The sequence below is a fragment of the Ciconia boyciana genome, chromosome 10, assembly GCF_034638445.1.
Source record: "Ciconia boyciana chromosome 10, ASM3463844v1, whole genome shotgun sequence".
In the NCBI taxonomy this organism is placed as follows: Eukaryota; Metazoa; Chordata; class Aves; order Ciconiiformes; family Ciconiidae; genus Ciconia; species Ciconia boyciana.
Window position 1 is genome coordinate 33,436,597 of NC_132943.1, and position 19,737 is coordinate 33,456,333.

General features: G+C 35.8%; 1 protein-coding gene across 1 annotated transcript in view; it reads left to right on the forward strand.

Moving 5' to 3' along the window:
* Positions 1-19,737, forward strand: part of DNAH7 (dynein axonemal heavy chain 7) — a 115,259-nt gene that overhangs the window by 55,753 nt on the left and 39,769 nt on the right. The window contains exons 33-41 of the mRNA XM_072875282.1: positions 1,509-1,664; positions 4,813-4,981; positions 7,545-7,671; positions 8,550-8,769; positions 10,003-10,875; positions 11,758-11,987; positions 13,083-13,413; positions 17,118-17,464; positions 18,755-18,935. Coding sequence (XP_072731383.1) covers positions 1,509-1,664; positions 4,813-4,981; positions 7,545-7,671; positions 8,550-8,769; positions 10,003-10,875; positions 11,758-11,987; positions 13,083-13,413; positions 17,118-17,464; positions 18,755-18,935 — 2,634 coding nt within the window. The remainder of the gene's footprint in view (positions 1-1,508; positions 1,665-4,812; positions 4,982-7,544; positions 7,672-8,549; positions 8,770-10,002; positions 10,876-11,757; positions 11,988-13,082; positions 13,414-17,117; positions 17,465-18,754; positions 18,936-19,737) is intronic.

The following is a 19,737-nucleotide window of genomic DNA, read 5'->3' on the forward strand; positions in this document are numbered from 1 at the left end:
TCTCTTATGCGTTCGTTATAATAAACTCTTGAATTGCATGATCATACACTCTAAGTATGATTCTCTAAGTAAATAATAAGACAGAAGGAAGAAGCCGTTCCTCTGAGCAGTACAAAATTGATTTTATTTGTTCTTTTTTCCTCCAATATGTCTTTTTGTAGAGGATTTTGCTTCTGTTGATTGCTCCAGTGCAATCAGCATGTGAAGCCTGTGTACACTCAATTGTTTTGCAGAGGGAGCAAAACTTGAAAGTTACGTAAGCAGATAGAATAAATTTGGATTCATAGTCTTGAATCTGTTATCTTTCCTTCCTTTTGTGTGATAAAAATTAACTGTGAAGTTACTGACTAAGGATTATTTAACTTAGTTTTGTTTTTAAGTTACTTTTCTGGAATAATTTTGAAGAAAACAAATATTAAGAAAATAAATATTAAGACTGGAAGGAGATCTGTTCATAAAAGACTGTTCCTGGAATATTGATGTCAGAAATGTAATAAAGCATAAATAAAACATTTTTATATGATGAAGAATATGACTAGTTTCTACTGCCCAGTTAATTTCTGGGGTGATAGTTAAGAATGTGATATTTCTTGGGAGTTCAGAATTGATCAAAAGAATAAAAGACATATGGCCATGGAATCACATTGCTCTATAGTTTCAATGAGTTGTCATTGTTATATTTTTGTGCAGCAGCTCAGATTTTTTCCTTCAAGGATAGAGATTAAACATTTTTTCTGCTGAAAAGACTGTATGGTCTGGGAAGTCCCAACAGCTGTTGGCAGAGATTAGACTAGACATTAGAGACATTACCTTATATTCAATAATTCTCTGTAGCAACTACTGGAAAAATGGAAGGGTATCTTCCCCCTGCAGTTTTACTCACATGTGGGTAAGAAATGAGTCCCATTCAGTCTTACTTGAAATGCTGACTTTGATCCAGATTTCCCCCAGAGGTTAAATTGCAGCTAATGTAAGGGATTTTGGAAGGTAGTTAGCATTATAAAACACTACCAACCTTGATGGTAAAGCTTATCTTTAGATACTCTTGCTGTGCCCTTCAAAGGAAATATTCCTGGAAACTATTCAAAACTAGGCATAAATATTTGGACCTGTGGATACTTTTGCAAATTTGGGTGTGGATTAGTACAGGCAATATATATATATCAACTCTAATTAGTACTATGAAGTATTTTGTGTGCAAAATATTAACATGCTGAATTTATATAATACAATAGGTAGATTTTTTTTTTTGAGAAAATGTGACAATGTCTATATTGGCGGTAGAAATTTTTCTCTGACAAATTAAGTTTATTATGTTTTGAATTATTCAAGAATATTGGTTTATCTGATGAAATATGATTATTAGAGTTCTCTTAGAGATAAATTACTACTTTATAATTTTAAAAGAAATAAAAATGGTACAAAAATATCTGTTTGATTGCCATTTGCTAAAGTGCTGTAAAATTTATCTATATAGTTTAACTTTCTCCTCTTCACAATTCTTCCAGAATTTTCTTTTACATAATTTGAATAAAGAAGTCTACAAGCCACTGGTCATTAACTTTTCAGCACAAACTACAGCAGCTCAGACTCAGAATGTTATAATGTCCAAGTTGGACAAAAGGAGAAGAGGAATTTTTGGACCTCCTCTTGGGAAAAGAATGGTAACTGATATATTTCTGTATGTAAATAAGTGTTTAAATGCAAACAAATATGTAAATATGCATTATTTTCTCAACTGATCACAGCTGATATCAAGAAAGGATGCTCAATTTGAAATAAACTGTCAGAGTTCTAATTCTTCTAATTTAGATCCTCATGTTTCTCTTCTTTCTCCCTTCTCCCAGTAACATGCATCCTGTTTTAATCAACAGAAGAAAATGTGATATATGATATGAATAACTGTGAACAGCATTGTCATACTTCCCCCTCCATATTTTGTGATATTATCCTTGAGATAAGAGTTTTGTATGGGTAAGCTTGTTGCTGACAGCATAGCTCATGACAGTATTGTGGTTTCAGAGTTTTATAGAAATCTCAAAGTGAGATCATGTAGCGTTTGTCACTTGTTCAAGGCCTGGATCTCATATGTTGTGGAGAAATTACAGAAGCTTGTTCAGCCCTCCAATTATTACCTCTTGTTGCTCATCTACATGGGCATCAGTGAACTGTGAAGAGAGATGTGGAATATATCAAAAGGGATTACAGACCTCTGGGGGCAAAGGAAAAGGATATAGCAACCAGGGTGGTGTTCTCCTTGATCCTTTGGATAGAGGGAAAAGATAAGGTAGGAGTGGATGCAGACTGCCAGTCCAAGGGAAGTGATTACTCCTTTTTACTCAATGCTTACTAAAATGGAATACTGTGTTAAGTTTTGGACCCTCCAGTACAGGAAGAATTTTGATAATTCAAGCAGATGAAGTCACTAGTAGTGTACCCCAGGGGTTGATACTGGGGCCAATACTGTTTAACCTCTTCATTAAGGATGTGTATGCTGGGACAGAGTGCACCCTCAGCAAGTTCGCAGATGGTACAAAACTGGAAGGAGTGGCTGATACACCAGATGGTTGTGCTGGAGGCAATACTTCTGCTCTACTCGGCACTGGTGAAGCCACATCTCGAGTGCTTTGGACGGTTCTGGGCTCCCCAGTACAAGAAAGACACGGACTTACTGGAGTGAGTCCAGTGCAGGGCCAAAAGATGATTAAGGACAGGAGCATCTTTCATATGAGGAGAGGCTGAGAGAGCAGGGACTATTCAGGCTGGAGAAGATAAAGTGGCTCAGTAGGACTTATCAATGTGTATAAATACCTGATGAGAGAGGATGAAGAAGAGGGAGCATACTGTTCTCTGACAGGTCGAGAGGCAATGGGCACAAATTGAAACACATAAGATTCCATCTGAACACAAGAGAACACTTTTTTATTGTGAACTTGGTCAAACAATGGAACAAGTTGCCTGTGGAGGTTGTAGAGTCTACATCTGTGAAGATAATCAAAACCTGACTGAACATGGTCTTGGTCAGCCTGCTGTAGCTGGACGAGATGATCTCAAGAGGTCTCTTCCAACCTAAACAGTTACGTGAGTCTGTGAGACTGAGCAGAGGACCACCAATATCACCAGGGGACTGGAGCACAAGCCCTGTGAGGATAAACAGAGGCAACTCAGCTTGTTCAACCCAGAGAAGGAGAGAAGGCTTTAGGAGGACCAAAAGCAGCTTCCCAGTACCTATGAAAAAGTTAAGATGAAGCCATGCTTTTCACTGGGGTGCACAACAGGAGAATGAGAGCAAATGGTGGTAAAGAGAAACAAGGGAGGCTTTGACTGGATGTAAGGAAAAAACAATTTGCTATGAGGGTAATTACGAAGAGGAACCCAGCCCAGAGATGTTATGGCATCTCTGTGAAGATTTTCAAGATCTGACTAGAATAAAGTTCTGAGGAAGCTGGTATGAAACCAGTATTGAGAAATCAGCTTTGAGCATGAGGTTGGACTAGATGAACTCCAAGATTCCTTCAACCTGGATAGTTCACTTGTTTTGGAAGTATTAAAGGAGATTTGAATCTTTTATCTTTTTATCACTGATGCCTGCCAAACCCTTCAAGATCAATGGAACTCCGAGTACTCAGAAGCTTGAGAAGGATATTAGAGTAGATCGTTTTCTTTTTTTTTCTGCAGTGAACCAATCCTTTTGCAAGGAGTTATAATGAGACTGAAAAATGAAATCGAAGGAGTTTCCATTATGCTTTTTTTTTTTTTTTTTTCAGCCCAGATTAAGGACAAATTTAGTTTTAAGGAAGATTTAAAAATTATTATGTTTAAAATGCAGTGATAGACATGTATGATTTAATACTGGTACTTTTAGGGTGCCTATGGACTTTCTGTATTTGCAGCCTTGTTTTTTCTTATTTTCAGTATTTCCTAGCCATTATTTAATAAATGGTTGTTATCAAGAGCAAAATGTGTTGATGTTAGAAGTTCCTTAAGGAAGTACCCTTTAAAGTTGAAGTGTTTTAAGGTCTTCCCGTCTCCCCCTCCAAGCTATTCTTTTAAGATGTATTTTAGCCCAGTCTTAAAAATGTAAAGATACTTTGAAGGGATAAATTTTGTCTTGATCTGTATTAGTCAAGAACACTTCAAACCATTTCAGTATGTTGCCCAAATTGCAGTGCTAAATAAGATACAAGACCCATGATTTAACCTGTCTTTTGACCAAATTTCTACTCTGTATCAGTTAGAGAATGAGAAGAAAGGGGGATAAAATGCATAAATGTGTTTCTAGAACTTGCATCCAGTTGCATTAGGTTAGTTGTGTGAAGATGTTTCCTGATCAGCAGTGGCCTATACTTTAGGAACAGCAGCGCCAAGAAAGATGTAATGTTTAATAGATTTGAAAACAGAACCATAGTCTCATTGAAGTTTGAGATTTTTGTGGGTCTTCTTGACTCCATCTTTTTTTCCAAGAATAGCCGTGTAAGTAGCACAGTAAGGTTTAAGTAGCAAGTATTAGTTTACCATCTTTCATTAAATACACTCAGAAATAAGAAGCACAGTTTTTCTCTCCTCCATAGGTATGTTTTGTAATGGCTTTAGAGTGGCACAGTTACTTCTTAAGTTTGAATTTTTATTTAACTCTGCAGCAACTCCGTTAAGAGCTTAGGGCTGCTTTTCAAAAACATGTATTTATGTGTATTACTCCCATTAATTTTAATGGGAGTGAATTGATGTGCAGTGTTTCCAGAATCAAGCGAAATGGTGGCATATATTCAGTAAAATAAGTCAGTGCAAAATCCTTTATATTTTTCTTTTCAGGTTGTATTTGTAGATGATGTTAATATGCCAGCACGAGAGATCTATGGTGCTCAACCGCCTGTTGAATTACTACGGCAGTGGTTAGACCACTGGAATTGGTATGACCTTAAAGACTGCTCAATGATTAAACTTGTAGATGTTCAGATTGCGTGTGCAATGGGACCACCAGGTAAGAGATGTGTCTTACGTGCTTTTTCCTGTTTCTTTGGTTTCCAAAGGCTGAATGCTTATTGATGCATAGTTTTACAATTTGGGTCTTTATGGCTAGGGATAGGACTCGAGGAACCCTTTCCTTGCAGGAAACATGAACAGCAGTCATAGTAGAGTGGTTGAGGAGCAGCAGAGAGACTACACAAGCCTGCTAGGAAGAATTTTTTCTTTTCAGGAAGACAAGAATGTATCTACAAAGTGTTTATGAAATCCCTTTGGTCTAATGAGACCATCCATTAGCCTTCAGTCAATTTTATTCTTCTTTTCTAAATAGCACTAAGTGATGTTCCTAAGTAGATAAACCTTACTTTATTTGACCAAAAAAAAAAGTAGTAAAGCATATGATGTAAAGAGGTCATTATATTTCTGATAGCCTGCATACATATTGACTATATGAGCTATTTAGTTAAAAAAATTGAGTCTGGCATATTTTATCAGTTAAAATGAGGAATTAATGTTTCTTTGATGCTGTTGTTTTTGCTTTTAAAGAATCTGTACAATCTATTTCCTTCACTACAGCAGAAATCATGCAACAGAATTTCTTTTCACAGAATTGTTCACAGCCCTGTCTCTAACATACCACCTAAAAAGTTTGTCATAGCTGAGCACGTTTACAGTGTTTAATCTGGCTATGATTGGTGCTTTCCTTCTCTTTTCTGCTTCAGCCTCCCTGGACTTTCCTCCTTTCTTTTGTAGAGTTGTTTACACACACAAACATACACAAGAACATGCCAGTTCTTCTTCACTGATACTACTTTTGTGTTTGGGATGGTGATGCATGCCCATGGGATGGGGCACACTGCTGTTTCGCCTATCTGGTTTCCTAAAGAAGCAAACTGCTTCTTGCAATCATTTTAAATTAGAGGCAGTGTTCATCCACAGTTCAAAGCACTTGATCTAAGTATCAGTCTGTGGAATAACTGAGCAGAAGGAAACAGAAAGAATTTTAAAATTTTACATCTGCATTTTCCCTAAAGCTTAGGTGAAGTCATGACTTGTACTATGTTCTGGCATAACTTAATTGCACAGGTGTTTGGGGTTGGTTGGTTGGTTTGTTTGTTTGTTTTACATCAGAGAGAGCCAAATCTTGGGGGTGCTTTTTCTGTAAAGCATCCCTTCATGCTACGTTCCTGTTGCAGGGTGATAATGTAGAAGTGACTTTCAACTGCTCTGAAATCGGGTCAAATTTTCCTTTCCCAGGAGAAGTTTGTAGCTAGTTTTGTTCCAGTACTCTTCTGGTTAAATGGTGAAAAATGGACTGATCAAATGTACAGGTTATGGTCCTAACTATTTGTGTCAAATATCACAACTCAGCTTCAGGCTGAAGAATTTATTTTAGTAGCTTTGTACCGGGAGCTACTTCCAGAACTCACAAAATTATATTCTCTTTTCCAACCTGTGTGTTTTTTTTTTTCCTTCTAATAAGAAATGAAAATCTGAAATCTGTATGTATATATAGTGCTACTGAAGCAAATATAAAGCTATTTAAAGAACATTTAAAGCTATTTGGTTAAAGTTAGATTTAAAATTTATATTAGGAAAGGATTCTCTTTTGGGTAAAATGCATAATTATATCCCAATAGCTTGTGTAATTTTGCCATCAGTGCACATGTAAACCTCAAGAACCATTGTAAACTGCTGTGTCTGAGAGATGACCTTATTTAGGGTAGAAGGAAGTAGAATGAATAACTGGCCTATTTAGCAAAAAATACTGAGATTCCTCAGCAGATACTAGTAATGCATACACAGTTAAATATAGACAATCACTAGTTCTGCTTGCAGTCTCAGGTGGCTGAATGCGAGACAGCTCCAGGCCAGGAGTCTTTTAGTTTCATTAGTGCACGGTCATGCCTGAGCTACAAAGTCACGTGTTTTAAAAGAACTTACCATGTTAATTTGGTTGCCCTTAGCTATGCTCCTGATGTTAGGGATGGTAGATTGCCCACTTTTTAGCTACTTTTTTCTGATTTGCTGCTATAAGAAGGTTGAACACACTGTGCAGCAGCTTAACCCTAAATTCCAAACAGAAGGAGCAAGTATCCAATAAATTTCTGGTTTACATCCCCTTATTTCCATATATAGCTTCATTGTCCAAATCACAATCTAGTCATAAAAACTACTAACTCTAGAACTGGGATAAAATGTAAATTGAATAACATATACAGCATTACTTGTAGAGAGAGGCTTCTTTCATTGGGATGCTTTGAAAATCAAGAACATGGGTTTGGGGTTTATAATAAAAGTTTTCTTTTCTAACGGAAGCATAGTTAAAATAGTGTCAAATCTATCTGTCTATAACTTGATTATTTCAATCTGTATTTTACAGACTATTGGTTACAGGAGAACAGATTGACACTGAACTGCATGTTGCTTTCATTAGGTTTATGACAAGGTGTGGTACTTTTCAATGTGAACCTGCTAGCTGAATCAAAGATGAATATTAGAAAAAAAATTGCTAGGCTTTTACTGTTTTATTTTAAATTTTTCTGTTAGTTATAGTATTAATGCTTTCTAATATTTAGGTGGTGGTCGAAACCCAGTGACACCACGATTCTTGCGACACTTCAATACAGTTACTATTAATGAGTTTGATGATGAATCCATGTACACAATTTTTTCTAGAATCTTAGACTGGCATCTAACAGTATGGTAAGTGACCTTTATGTATTGGGAAAAATCAAAGTCAGTGTTTAAATTATGGTACTAGGAAGTCTCCAAGATATGTTTATAGGACACTGCTCTTGAAAAGAAATTATAATTCTTTATATCCTGTGCCTTTTGAGTTATTTGTTACTCCACAGAAATAGGGCTCATCTTAAAATACTCCAGTGGTAAAGTTCTTGTTCTGAAGTCTCTGAAGTTCAGAGGTTTAGATTAGCTGAGGCTAATTCAGTTAGTTGAGATATTTCTGTAATACAGTACTTGATGTATAGTAAATAAGAATAGAATTTGGTTAGTAATTATTCAAAGAATAGAACTGGAAACTGCTCTTAAATTTCCTGTGGTTTGAGAAGGCTTACTCTTTCTTTGGCCTTTCACCACTGCCTAATTTTTAATTCCATTATTAGGAATGGACTTCAACTTTAATTGTCTATCCATCGTGACAGCTAAGCCCCAAAAGATGCTCATATCCTGTTTCCAGACCAACTTTGTGATTTGACAGCTTCTTACCCTTTGAGCGAGGGAGGTCCCAGAAGACAGCAAGGGCTATTTGACCTGAGTTCCCTGTTGCTGTTTAGTCATAAAAATGAGGGTGGGAAAGGGTATAATTAGCTGTCTAACATAGCCAAATTTGTCAGCATGTTCCACAGTTACTAGATTTGATTTGCAGAGTTAATCTGTTAATCCAGTGAGAGAACTAAGATTTGTAAAACTGGCTGTGAGGAAGTATAATCATAGAACTTAGAAACTGGCACGAACTTATAAGTAAATCAGTGTATATATACAATATAATTTATTAATTCCCATGCTAGTATGAGGGAATTATGAGAATCATTCTGTTCTTACCACCTTTTATAACTTGTCAGTTACAGCTTTCCGTCACAATATGTAGAACTTACTCCACAAATTATTAATGGAACCATGCATATGTATAAAGAAGCTATGAAGAATCTGCTTCCTACCCCAGCCAAATCTCACTATTTGTTCAATCTCCGTGACTTTTCACGTGTCATTCAAGGTGTTTGCCTGTCGAGGCCTGAAACAACAGAATCTGCAGGAATGATAAAACGTCTCTGGGTTCATGAGGTAAATCACCTAATACTAAGAAATGATATTTATTATGAATGAGATGAGGATTTGTGTATTAATCTTTTTGTAATACCATCTTCTGTTGGCTAATAGCTGTAAATTGGTATCACACTCATGAGAAAAGATTTTGTATACTGTATGGGCAGAGGAAATCAGACTTTTTCAAAGTATGAATCATATCTTAGTAGACAAGTTGATTGTTGATACCTTCACTTTCATGTGATTATGTAGTCTCTGTTTGCTGCTTTGAATGCCTGCACAGTCCTTTCCATTTCTTCTCTCCTTCCTCCAAAAAAACCACAAATCAACAGTGAGAAGAACAGCAAGTAGTCCTGGGTCACTGGAAATTTTGAGTGATTTAAAGTTTGGTCCCTACTTTTTTTTTTTTTTTTTTTTTTTTTTTTACTTCTGGGCTGTCTTTAGAAGAAATTCTTGAGCTTACTGTCTTCAGCAAATGCTTCCTGTCTTTCAGTCATAATAGGATAGACACACTGAAAGAGCTCAAGCGAAACATCCCTTTTAAAAACAAGAGGAAAAAGCCCCATATAGGTGATATCTGCTCTTTGTTTTTTTCCCTGGATTAAAAGAAAGCAAGGGCATTGATAATTGTTGCTTTTTAAATATTTAGCTATAGTTCATAGAATCAAATCAGCATAAAGTGACCATGGAAGAGATCTTTAGTGATCATCTAGTCCATCATCCTTCCCCAAAGCAGGATCACATAAAGAAAGGAACAACAGTAACTTTTGAAGTGTTTTTTCTAAAAATTTTTTACAATTCTCTAAGGATGAAGGATGTTCAGACTTCCAGGCAATCTGTTCATGTTCTTAACTATCTTTTTCATTAAAAACATTTTCTAATGTCCAGCTGCAGTCTTCTTTCTTGAAATACAAACCCATAACTTGTCCTATCTAGATGTAGTGGAAAGACCAACTTGTTCCCTTCCTCTTTGCAGCAGCCTTTTATGCATTTATGTAATAACGTTTATAAATGTGTGTGTGTATATGTATTTCTGTATGAATTTTCACTTTACTTCAGAAATAATATTACTGGGCTCAACTGTTCAAATTAATTCTAAATATCTATTTTGTTTTTTTCTATGTAGTAAAGTTTAAGATAATTTATATTTTGAAGCCTTTTTCAGAATTTTATTTGTTTTATCTTGTTTAAAAGAAGTATAAATTCAAGAGCAGAAGCAACTATTAAAAGAATTACATTTTTATTATACAGGTTCTTAGAGTGTATTATGATCGCTTGGTGGATAATTCTGACCGGGCTTGGCTTGTTGGATTTATCCAAGAAGTAGTGAAAAATGACCTGCATGAAGACTTTCATGAACTTTTCCAGAATCTGGACTTCAACAATGATGGCAGAGTGGAAGAAGATGACTTACGTAGCTTAATGTTTTGTGATTTTCATGACCCTAAGAGAGAGGACACTAAATATAGGGAAATTAGTGATGTGGATCAATTGAGGTTAGTTGTAGAGAGTCACCTTGAAGAGTTTAATAACATGAGCAAAAAGCCAATGCAGCTTGTCTTGTTCCAATTTGCTATAGAACATATTTGTAGAATTTCCCGCATTCTGAAACAGCCTCGCAGCCATGCCCTCCTTGTTGGTGTTGGAGGTAGTGGTCGACAATCTCTTACTCGGTTAGCAGCCCATATGGCTGAATACAACCTTTTTCAGGTTGAAATAACTAAAAGTTATGGTATCAATGAGTGGCATAAAGACTTGAAAGTCATACTACGAAAATCTACTGAAGGGGAAATGCAGGGAGTTTTCTTGTTTACAGATACACAGATTAAAAAGGAATCATTCTTGGAAGACATTAACAACTTACTAAATGCAGGTGAAGTGCCAAACCTCTTTGCAGTAGATGAGAAACAAGAAATTTGTGAACAAATGCGTCAAGTAGATCGCCAACGGGACAGAAGAAAACAGACAGATGGCAGTCCTATAGCTCTTTTTAACATGTTTGTTGATCGCTGTCGAGATCAGCTTCATATAGTACTGGCAATGAGTCCCATTGGAGATGCTTTCCGTAATCGCCTTCGTAAATTTCCAGCTCTTGTCAACTGCTGCACGCTAGACTGGTTTCAGGTAAAAACAAAACTTTTGTTGGGCTTGTTATTGTAATGGAAACACAATAGAAACATGACTTCAACCCCTGTTGTAGCAAGTAATTCTCTTTGTTCAAGTTAGCAGTGAAAAAACCCTTGAATTTTCTTAGTGTCATGTTTTAAATTTTTTACACCATTAGAACCATTCTGACTTTAATAAAGGCCAGTATAGGCTGAATGCAAAATCATCAAGAAGATAACTGTGTGATTGTGGTATAGGAGTATAACGGAATGAACATAGCACTGTAGACATTACAGATTTAAATATGTAGTGTTTTCTTCTATTACCAGGACTACCAGAATCTAGGGTGCCAAAAAAAATACAGACATCTTTTGATGCAGAACACCAGATGCACTACTCTTCAATACCCCACTACTCTGCAATAAAACTATATTCCCCACTACTCTGCAACAAAACTATATTCTATCTGACTGTTAAGTGCAAAAGACCTTAGAATATTTAAGATGTAGAATTTAATCATATAAAGAATTTGAGGAACTTACATTTCATCAAGTTTTAAAATGTAGTACTGTATCTTTAAGGGTTATTTTGAAGAGAAGGAGCAGAGACAGTTACACACACATATAGACATACATACTGAAAATGCAAAATTTTCCTTTTAGTAACAGTATTTCTATTGGATGAAATAAGACAGTGGGCTTGAACTGAACCCCTAAGTAGTTCAGTTCTTTCCAGATCTATTATTGTCCTATTTGATGATCTGTTCATCATTAAGTCATTTCTCTGTGCCTCAGCAACTTCATCTATGAAATGATGTGAAGATACTTGTTTGAAAAATGTTTTGAGATTTATGAGTGTGAAGTACTGAGTAAGAGAAAGGTATTTATTCATTTGTTTTAGACATGGCCTGAAGATGCATTAGAAGCTGTTGCCTCTCGCTTCCTGGAAGATGTCGAAATGTCAGAAGAAACACGAAGTGGGTGTATTGATATGTGTAAAAGCTTTCATATGTCTACCATTGTTTTATCTGACTTATACCATGCAGAGCTTCAAAGACGCAACTATGTTACACCTACTTCATACTTGGAATTGATCTCCACTTTTAAAAGTCTACTTGAAAAGAAACGCACGTAAGGATTTATAACGTGACCTTTTCTAGAGGAACTCAAGTTCACCAAAAATATTATTTTCTATCTCTTATAGCTAATCTGAACAAAACAAGTGAATTGGTTTTAGTTAATTTAAATTGTCAGAATGGTAGATGGATAAAAGGTACTCTTAGGACACATGCTTCCTTATTGGGCAAAAGGTCTGACTTTATGCTCTCAAATATACTTGCATTAGACCACTTCTGACATCCCTGGTGATGTTGCTATGTGTTGATTATGTGGATTAAGCTACCAGAGTAATTAATGCAGCCTGCTTACTTTATGGTTCTCTGGAGGATGTGAGGAAGATGACATCTGGGAAACCAGCATCCAAGTTGCTAGGTGTCATTGGCTTGCTAGCAGGGTTCAGCTGTGCTGTGCCTGCGCAGAAAGGACCTCTGTATGCATGTGCACATCTGTTCTATTCTCGTCGCTGGTGAGGGAGAGTTCCTTTCTCTTTCCTTTCCTTCTCATTGATAAGACACTACCATAACAATTAAGACGAGTGCTTAATTTGATCAACAGACTGTGTGAAACACTGCATGCAGCAAGAAATTCCAGGAATAAAGGAATACAGTTTTGAATGTAGTGATCCAATGCCTTTGGAATTTCTTGATTCTGACACTGTTGGCTGTCCCCAGAGCCATTCACATTCTGCTGCTAAAATGATTTTCCCAATTATATTAATCCTATTTCAACCTCACCTCAACTAATAATCTTCATGAGTGTATCCCCATCTCCTCCTCTCCTCCCTCTCCTTTTCTTGTCTGTTACTACTGTGCCACCTTGATTTTGTAGCTCCTGCCAACAAAGAGGCAGAAGATTACAATCACTTATTTACCTATAAGCAATCACCTCTTTATCTATATCCCAGTCTCTGAGTATACATGGTAGAATAGTTCAAGACTATGCCTCAAGTAATCCCTGCTATGTTTACTATTTGTTGAGCAAATCAAACAATATTGGCAGAGCATTTGATTTTTCAGTGTAGTGAGAAATTTGGGGAATGGATCCCAATGAATGAAGTGATCAAGTACTGATAAAATATCTTTATAATAAAGTACTGTTTATTTTCAGTAAGGTGATGAAAATGAAAGGAAGATACGAAGTTGGCTTGGAGAAACTGAACTCTGCTGCATCTCAAGTAGCCTTGATGCAGTCTGAGCTGGAGGCTCTGCAACCTCAGTTACGGGAAGCTAGCAAGCAGGTTGATGAGATGATGGTCGTTATTCAAAAAGAATCTTTGGAAGTAGCCAAAACTGAAAAAGTTGTGAAAGCTGATGAAGCAGTGGCAAATGAGCAGGCTATGGCTGCAAAAGCCATCAAAGATGAATGTGATGCTGACTTAGCACAAGCCATGCCTTGTTTAGAAAGTGCTCTGGCTGCCCTTGACACTCTCACTGCGCAGGTATGGCTAACAATGCATATTTACACACTGGAGAGGTATTCAGATATACAAAAGCATGGAATATCTGCCTTTTCAGATTTTACATTATACTTACACAGTTTTATCATTTAGAAACTGCTTGAAATCTTTCAGTTTTAACAGGTAAAATGTTACTTTGTTTTCTAGTGAATAAGCTATAATGCTAAATTTTTATGGACTACAAGATCAAATGTTATTCTAGACATTTCAAAATTCATAGTTATAAAAGTACTTTGACTCAACAATTGAGAAGTTAGAAAAGTATGCTTTTTACTTTCTTATTCAGAACCTGCCAGCCTGTCAACTAATATTTTTATATCCGGTCTTTCAGAGTCTAGAAGTTGAGGTTGAAATTCTGTGTCTCCCCATGTTAAGGGACCACTCTTCATAAGAGTATGACAGTGGAGGCAGCCACCTTTGGTTTTATGGATATTCTAGTTTTCTTTGCCTGGATAATGTTTTGCTTATGGTGGGATGAAAGGAAGTCTCCCAGATTGTGAGGATGGACTGTATGCTCCAGCTATTGTTGCTGACAACAAGATTTTCAAAAACTTTCAAGGAAACCTTAGACAGAAAGCAGATGATTTGTTACCTACAGCTATTGCTTGGTATCAAAAGTTTTAGATTCTGGCATTGTCAGATCATTGGCATGCTTTGTGAAAATAGTAGATGGCTACTTAGTCACTTCAAGGCAATTGCATTATACTTGTGAATAACAAGACAAGAAAGAGGCTTTGAAGGCTAATTAAGTAATACTTCAGCTGCTGTCAATGCTTAGTGTCTTCAAGAAGGGAGTATTATAATACAAGAGGGAAAAAAAATGTAGTAGGAACTTCCAAGGGGAAAAATAACAGAGGTTTTTTCCTCAAAATATAGTTAAATAGCATGATGAACACAAAAAAATCAGTGTGTAGGAGAGCTTAGAGCACCTGTATAGGACTCTTGGGTTTGATTCATCCTTCACCGTGGGCACCACTGATGGAAAGCAGAGCAGGACACACGTTGCAAATTGTGCCCATAAATCCATGTACATAAATATGCAGATTGAGTGCTTTGTTTGGAGAAACAGATTTATACCCAATTCAGTACCGCTGAAATGAGTATCTAAAGTCAAAAGAAACTGCGTACCTCGTGGCTTGTTTTTCAGCAAGGATTAGTATAACAATTTTAAGTGTTATTTTGCTGTTGACATCTAGTCAAGATTTTTTTGCTAGTCATGCCAGTCAACATTTTTTATTAGTCAGCATTATTTTGCTGTTGACATTTGTTTTGTAGCAATGCACAGATGAAGACACTGAAATTTAGAACTAGGAAGGGACCTCTGGAAGTCGTCATCTTCTACTTGTAATCTGGTCTACTTTACACATTTATCATTAAGAATATTTTCCTGGTGTTTACTGTTAATCTTACTCATTACAACTTAACCTTATTTTCCATCACGCTCCCTGCGGACATGCTTCTCTATCTTTTGTGCAGTTAAAGATTGTACTCATTGATCTCACCACTTTTCAGTTTTCTGTAAGCTAAGTAATCACTATTCTTTTAGTCTTTTCTCATAAATCAAATTAGCTTTCCTGGTTATTCTCTCTGGACCTTCTCCATACATTCGCTTCAGGTGCATTGCGCAAAGTTGAATACAGTACTTCAGCTGTAGTTTCGCTGAATGCTGTGTAGAGTAGAGGAGGATTATTGACACGTGTAGTTTGTCATTCATGCTAACAGCTGTATCATTTCCTGAAAATCACTATTACATAATCATTGCTTTCCCTTTCTTTTTTCTTTTTGAACTAGTTCTACTATACTTTTCCATTTCTGCAATTTATCAAGATTATTTTTTCCTGTTCTCTACTCCAATGTATTTGCATTTAATCTCAACTTTCTATCAGTTGGAAATTTAATAAACATATCTTCTTTTCCATCATTCATTTCAGTAATGAAATATTGCATAGGTCTGGACCTGTGCAACCTTAGTCAAATCTTTGCTGTGTTTTGACAGTGTTATCAATTGTGCTAGTCACCTACTCACAGTTAATCTTTTAGAGATGTCAGATGCAAAGAGCATTAATATTTTGACTCTGTATGTCATTTACTCATATCTCACCGTTTTCACTAAGTACCTAGCCAGCACTTTTCTTGCTTTTCTTACTGTAGTTACAGAATTTTTCTTGTTATACTTCATATTGCTTTTAATTGCAGCTGAGTTTGAGTTTAGCCTTTAAAATAGTCTCCTACTCTGCTTACAACCCTTGGTTGTATTAAGTTAATTTGTATTTGTCCTTAATTTTTTTTCCTGGAATGGCTGGCTAAATTTGTTTGATCTTCCTCTGCAAGGACTTCCTTCCCTGGAGATCCCATCAGCTAGTTTTCTGACCGCCTCCCTGAAATTCCCTGGCTTTATTTACCTGCTGTTTTTTCCCCTTTCCTGAACACTTGTGTGGCTGCAGTTTTTGGTTGTTTGGGGGTGTTTTGTTTTGTTTTGGGGTTTTTTTGTTAAAAAAAGCTTGTAGCTCCAGGTACTGTACTTCACAGGAAGTACATTACTTCACAGGAAGTACAAACATTTCAAGGAAATAATTGTCTTTTTTTTTTTTTCATCCAGTCTTAACATTTCTGGGTTTTGTGGCAAAAATGAACATTCCCAGAACTCAGAAGATACCTCTTTCTATCCAAATTGCCAAGGTTTTAGACCCCAAAGAAACCATGGACAAGCTCTCAAAATCTAACACTAATTGGCAAAATAAACATGAGAATCTAGAAATCCTTTAATTTATTGGAGTATGTATTCTCTGAGAAAAGCTCTTAGGATATTTGAGTTTCCATGCAGAGTTATTCTTTGGAAAGAGTGAGAGAGATTATTCTCCATACATCTTTAGTTTACAAACCTCTTGCTTAATTAGTTGTACATATATGTGTAGAAGTGTTTCATTCTTTTATATTATTATTCTATATTTGCAGTTAAAACTTTGCTTATTAATTTTGTGCTATTTCTTATAATGTCATTACTTCTTACCCAGTAGTTTTCTTCCTTTTAGCTGCCTCTTCCCTCATTCAGCTCACTCTGAGAGTTTAATAACTGACCAGAATACTAATTGATTTATTTTCTGTACTTGGAGAGCATAGATCTTTAGTTCTGGGTTGAAGGCAGCTTTTACCTTGTTATCTTAAATCTACTAATCCACTGCTGATGTGATCCTGTAAGCTTGGAAATATTGTGTTAGAGCCTGAACTGAAGGGTAGAGCATAACGCTGGAACATCTGAACTCCATAACTGAGGTGCAATGCCCACTACTGAATTAGGAGCAGAAAAGGTACAACTGAAAATGAATTACAGATAAGAATTTTTTGTCTCCTCTAAACTGATTGTTGACTAGACTTCAGATATTTTTGTTTAGATGTCAGTGTTAGTTTAACCTGCATAGTACCTTAAAGAAAGGACTAGAAAGAACAGAAAAAAATGAAAAAAAAATTTTGCAAAAATAAAATGAGATATATATGTATGGACTATGCAGGCTTGTGCTATGAACTTGATATCATAGTGTATTTAAAATTATCGAGTATGAGAGTAGCAAATGTATATGGAAAAATATTATCTTGACATAAAAAAGGTTGTTATTTCTATTGTAATAGAATAATTAATCCACCTATGTTCAGAGCTCTAAAGGTGTTTTTTTAATTACTATTTTAAGGATATTACAGTGGTTAAGTCCATGAAGAGTCCTCCTGCTGGTGTCAAGCTTGTAATGGAAGCTATATGCATCCTTAAAGGCATCAAAGCAGATAGGATTCCAGATCCAACAGGTTCTGGAAAAAAAATTGAGGATTTCTGGGGTCCTGCTAAGAGACTTCTGGGTGACATAAGATTTCTTCAGTCTCTTCATGAATACGACAAGGATAACATTCCCCCAGCTTACATGGCTATCATAAGAAAACAGTATCTTACAAATCCTGAGTTTGTACCAGACAAGATTCGAAATGCTTCCACCGCAGCAGAGGGTCTGTGCAAATGGGTCATAGCCATGGAGTTTTATGATACGTAAGTACATATAAAAATAAAAAAATAGGTTAAAATAAATTTGATTAAAGAGATCGGTTTATTTTAACACCAAAAGAGACGTGACATTACTTCTTACTAGTGGAAAACTTGTGCAAACAAGCAGTCATAAAGATTCATTCAGGTAAGGTACCTGATGTTAAGGTGTAGAGCCTGATTTTCAGTTCTGAATTTTTTTAAGGCAGCATGGGAGCAACAATCTGTTCAATTAGCAAATGAAGTTAACTTCCTTTTAGATTGTTGCACAAAATAGAGGCATTATTGAAATGTCTTTGGAAGTTTCTGGTAGTCATATCAAGCCCAAAGGATATTTTTTGTTAAACATTGTTTTTGATGCACTGAAAAAGTGTGCTTATTTTTTATGATATTTCCTAATTTGAAACATCTGGAACTCACATTTAACAGTAAGTCAGCACTGGGCGACTAAGGTCAACTTGCAGTTTGAAAGTTGAGTCATGGTAGGTAGTGCATGCCTTCATTTGAGAGGGTATTTTGTTACTTGACTAAAAGATTAGTAAATGCATACTTGGTAGAGCTCCTAATTTGAGAACAACTTTTAAAGTTACAAGTACCAATTGTTAGAAAATTAACTAAAAAGGTGGACTTTAAAGGAGATCTGGAACTTACACCAGTATGAGAAGGGGATTCGTTAATTATGAGGCTAATACTTGTAAAATACTGTTTCCATTGAGCATAGGGACATTCTAGCATATTTTCTTGCTTGTTGTTTTTGGAAAGATAAACAATATGTTTTCAGTTATATGTTACTTCCAATATTCTCCTCACAAAAATATCTGTGTAAAAGATTGAAATCCTCAAAACTGGAAAAAAAGTTCCTTGGATGGGAAAAGCTGTTAATTTTTTCTTTATTTTGTGTACACAGTTGGCTGTATGTGTGTGTACAGTGTCTGTGAGTGTAACTTACTATATATGATTATTTGTGTGTTTCTAATGGCACAAATGCACAATGGATTCTAAATTGTGATCACATGGGACAGTTTGGAAGCATAACCCTTTTTGCTTGTAATCGTTACCTGTTGTTACAGAAAAATTTGCAGAAACTGCATAAATCAGTCAGTATCAGCACAGAAACAAGTGATTAAGTAAAAACCAATTGTCTTCAGATGTCATCAAATTGTGAAATGGAATATTGCATGAGCTACTGAGTTGCTGAGGTTTCCCTTCATCTTTCCTATGTTCATTTTTTTAATAGTAACCCTGGAGTGAGGGTGTATCTTTCAGATGTTTAATTTATTCTTTGACTTTTTTTAGAGTGACAAAAAATGTAGCACCCAAAAAGCTAAAGTTGAATCAGGCTGAAGGAAAATTAAAAATTGCTATGGATGATCTAAGAAAGAAACAAGCAGACCTGAGGGAGGTTCAAGATAAATTGGCTGTACTCCAGCAGACACTGGAATCCAAGAAACAGGAGAAGGCTGACTTGGAAAATCAGGTATATGATGCAAAAGATGAACTATTGTTCTACTGATATCCTGAAAAGTTATTTAAAATTTGCTTCTTTGTCGAATGGTATTTTTCCTTTTAACTGCCAATATGTTGAACAAGTCATAGTTTTAGATAACCATCTTTTTATTTTGGTGTAATGGTCTTGAAGTTATTAATGGACAAAGCATGGGGAATAAATGCTTTAAAGTAACAGAAAATGCAGATGTTATGAATTTACCAACTGATATCCCTCTCCAACATCCTCACTCATATCTGCTTTCTTGTGAGGAGATACATTTTCAATGATTGTACTAAGAGTTTGAGTCATCTATTAACTTGCAAGTCAGTACCTTTAAAGTTTTGAAAGTTGTACATTTGAAAGTTTTTAAAATTGTAACAACAGCAAGAGTTGGCATCATTTTCCTCCTATCCCATGGCTGAAATGTGTCTCTACTAGATAGTAAAGAATTCTTACAGAGCTGGATTAAATTCCTGTTAAATTATATTTTTTTGTTAGCTTATAAACATGCCTGGAAAGTTGGCTTAGTTAAAAACTGACAACAGAAATGCAGATTATATATTCATAAGGATGTTTTTTGCAGAAAATAATGTACCTCCTTTCATGAGACAGTGATCTCTTTAAGGTGTTTTTGTTTCTCTTATGATATGTAGATCATTTCCTTGACTATTAATATTTTCCGTATTGCATGCAGAGCTATTTTGAATTGCATGTTTTATACTGGTCGTCTTCCTTTGTTTGGAGGAAAATGTAACTGAATAGACTTTACTGTGCCGGTACTGAGATTGTT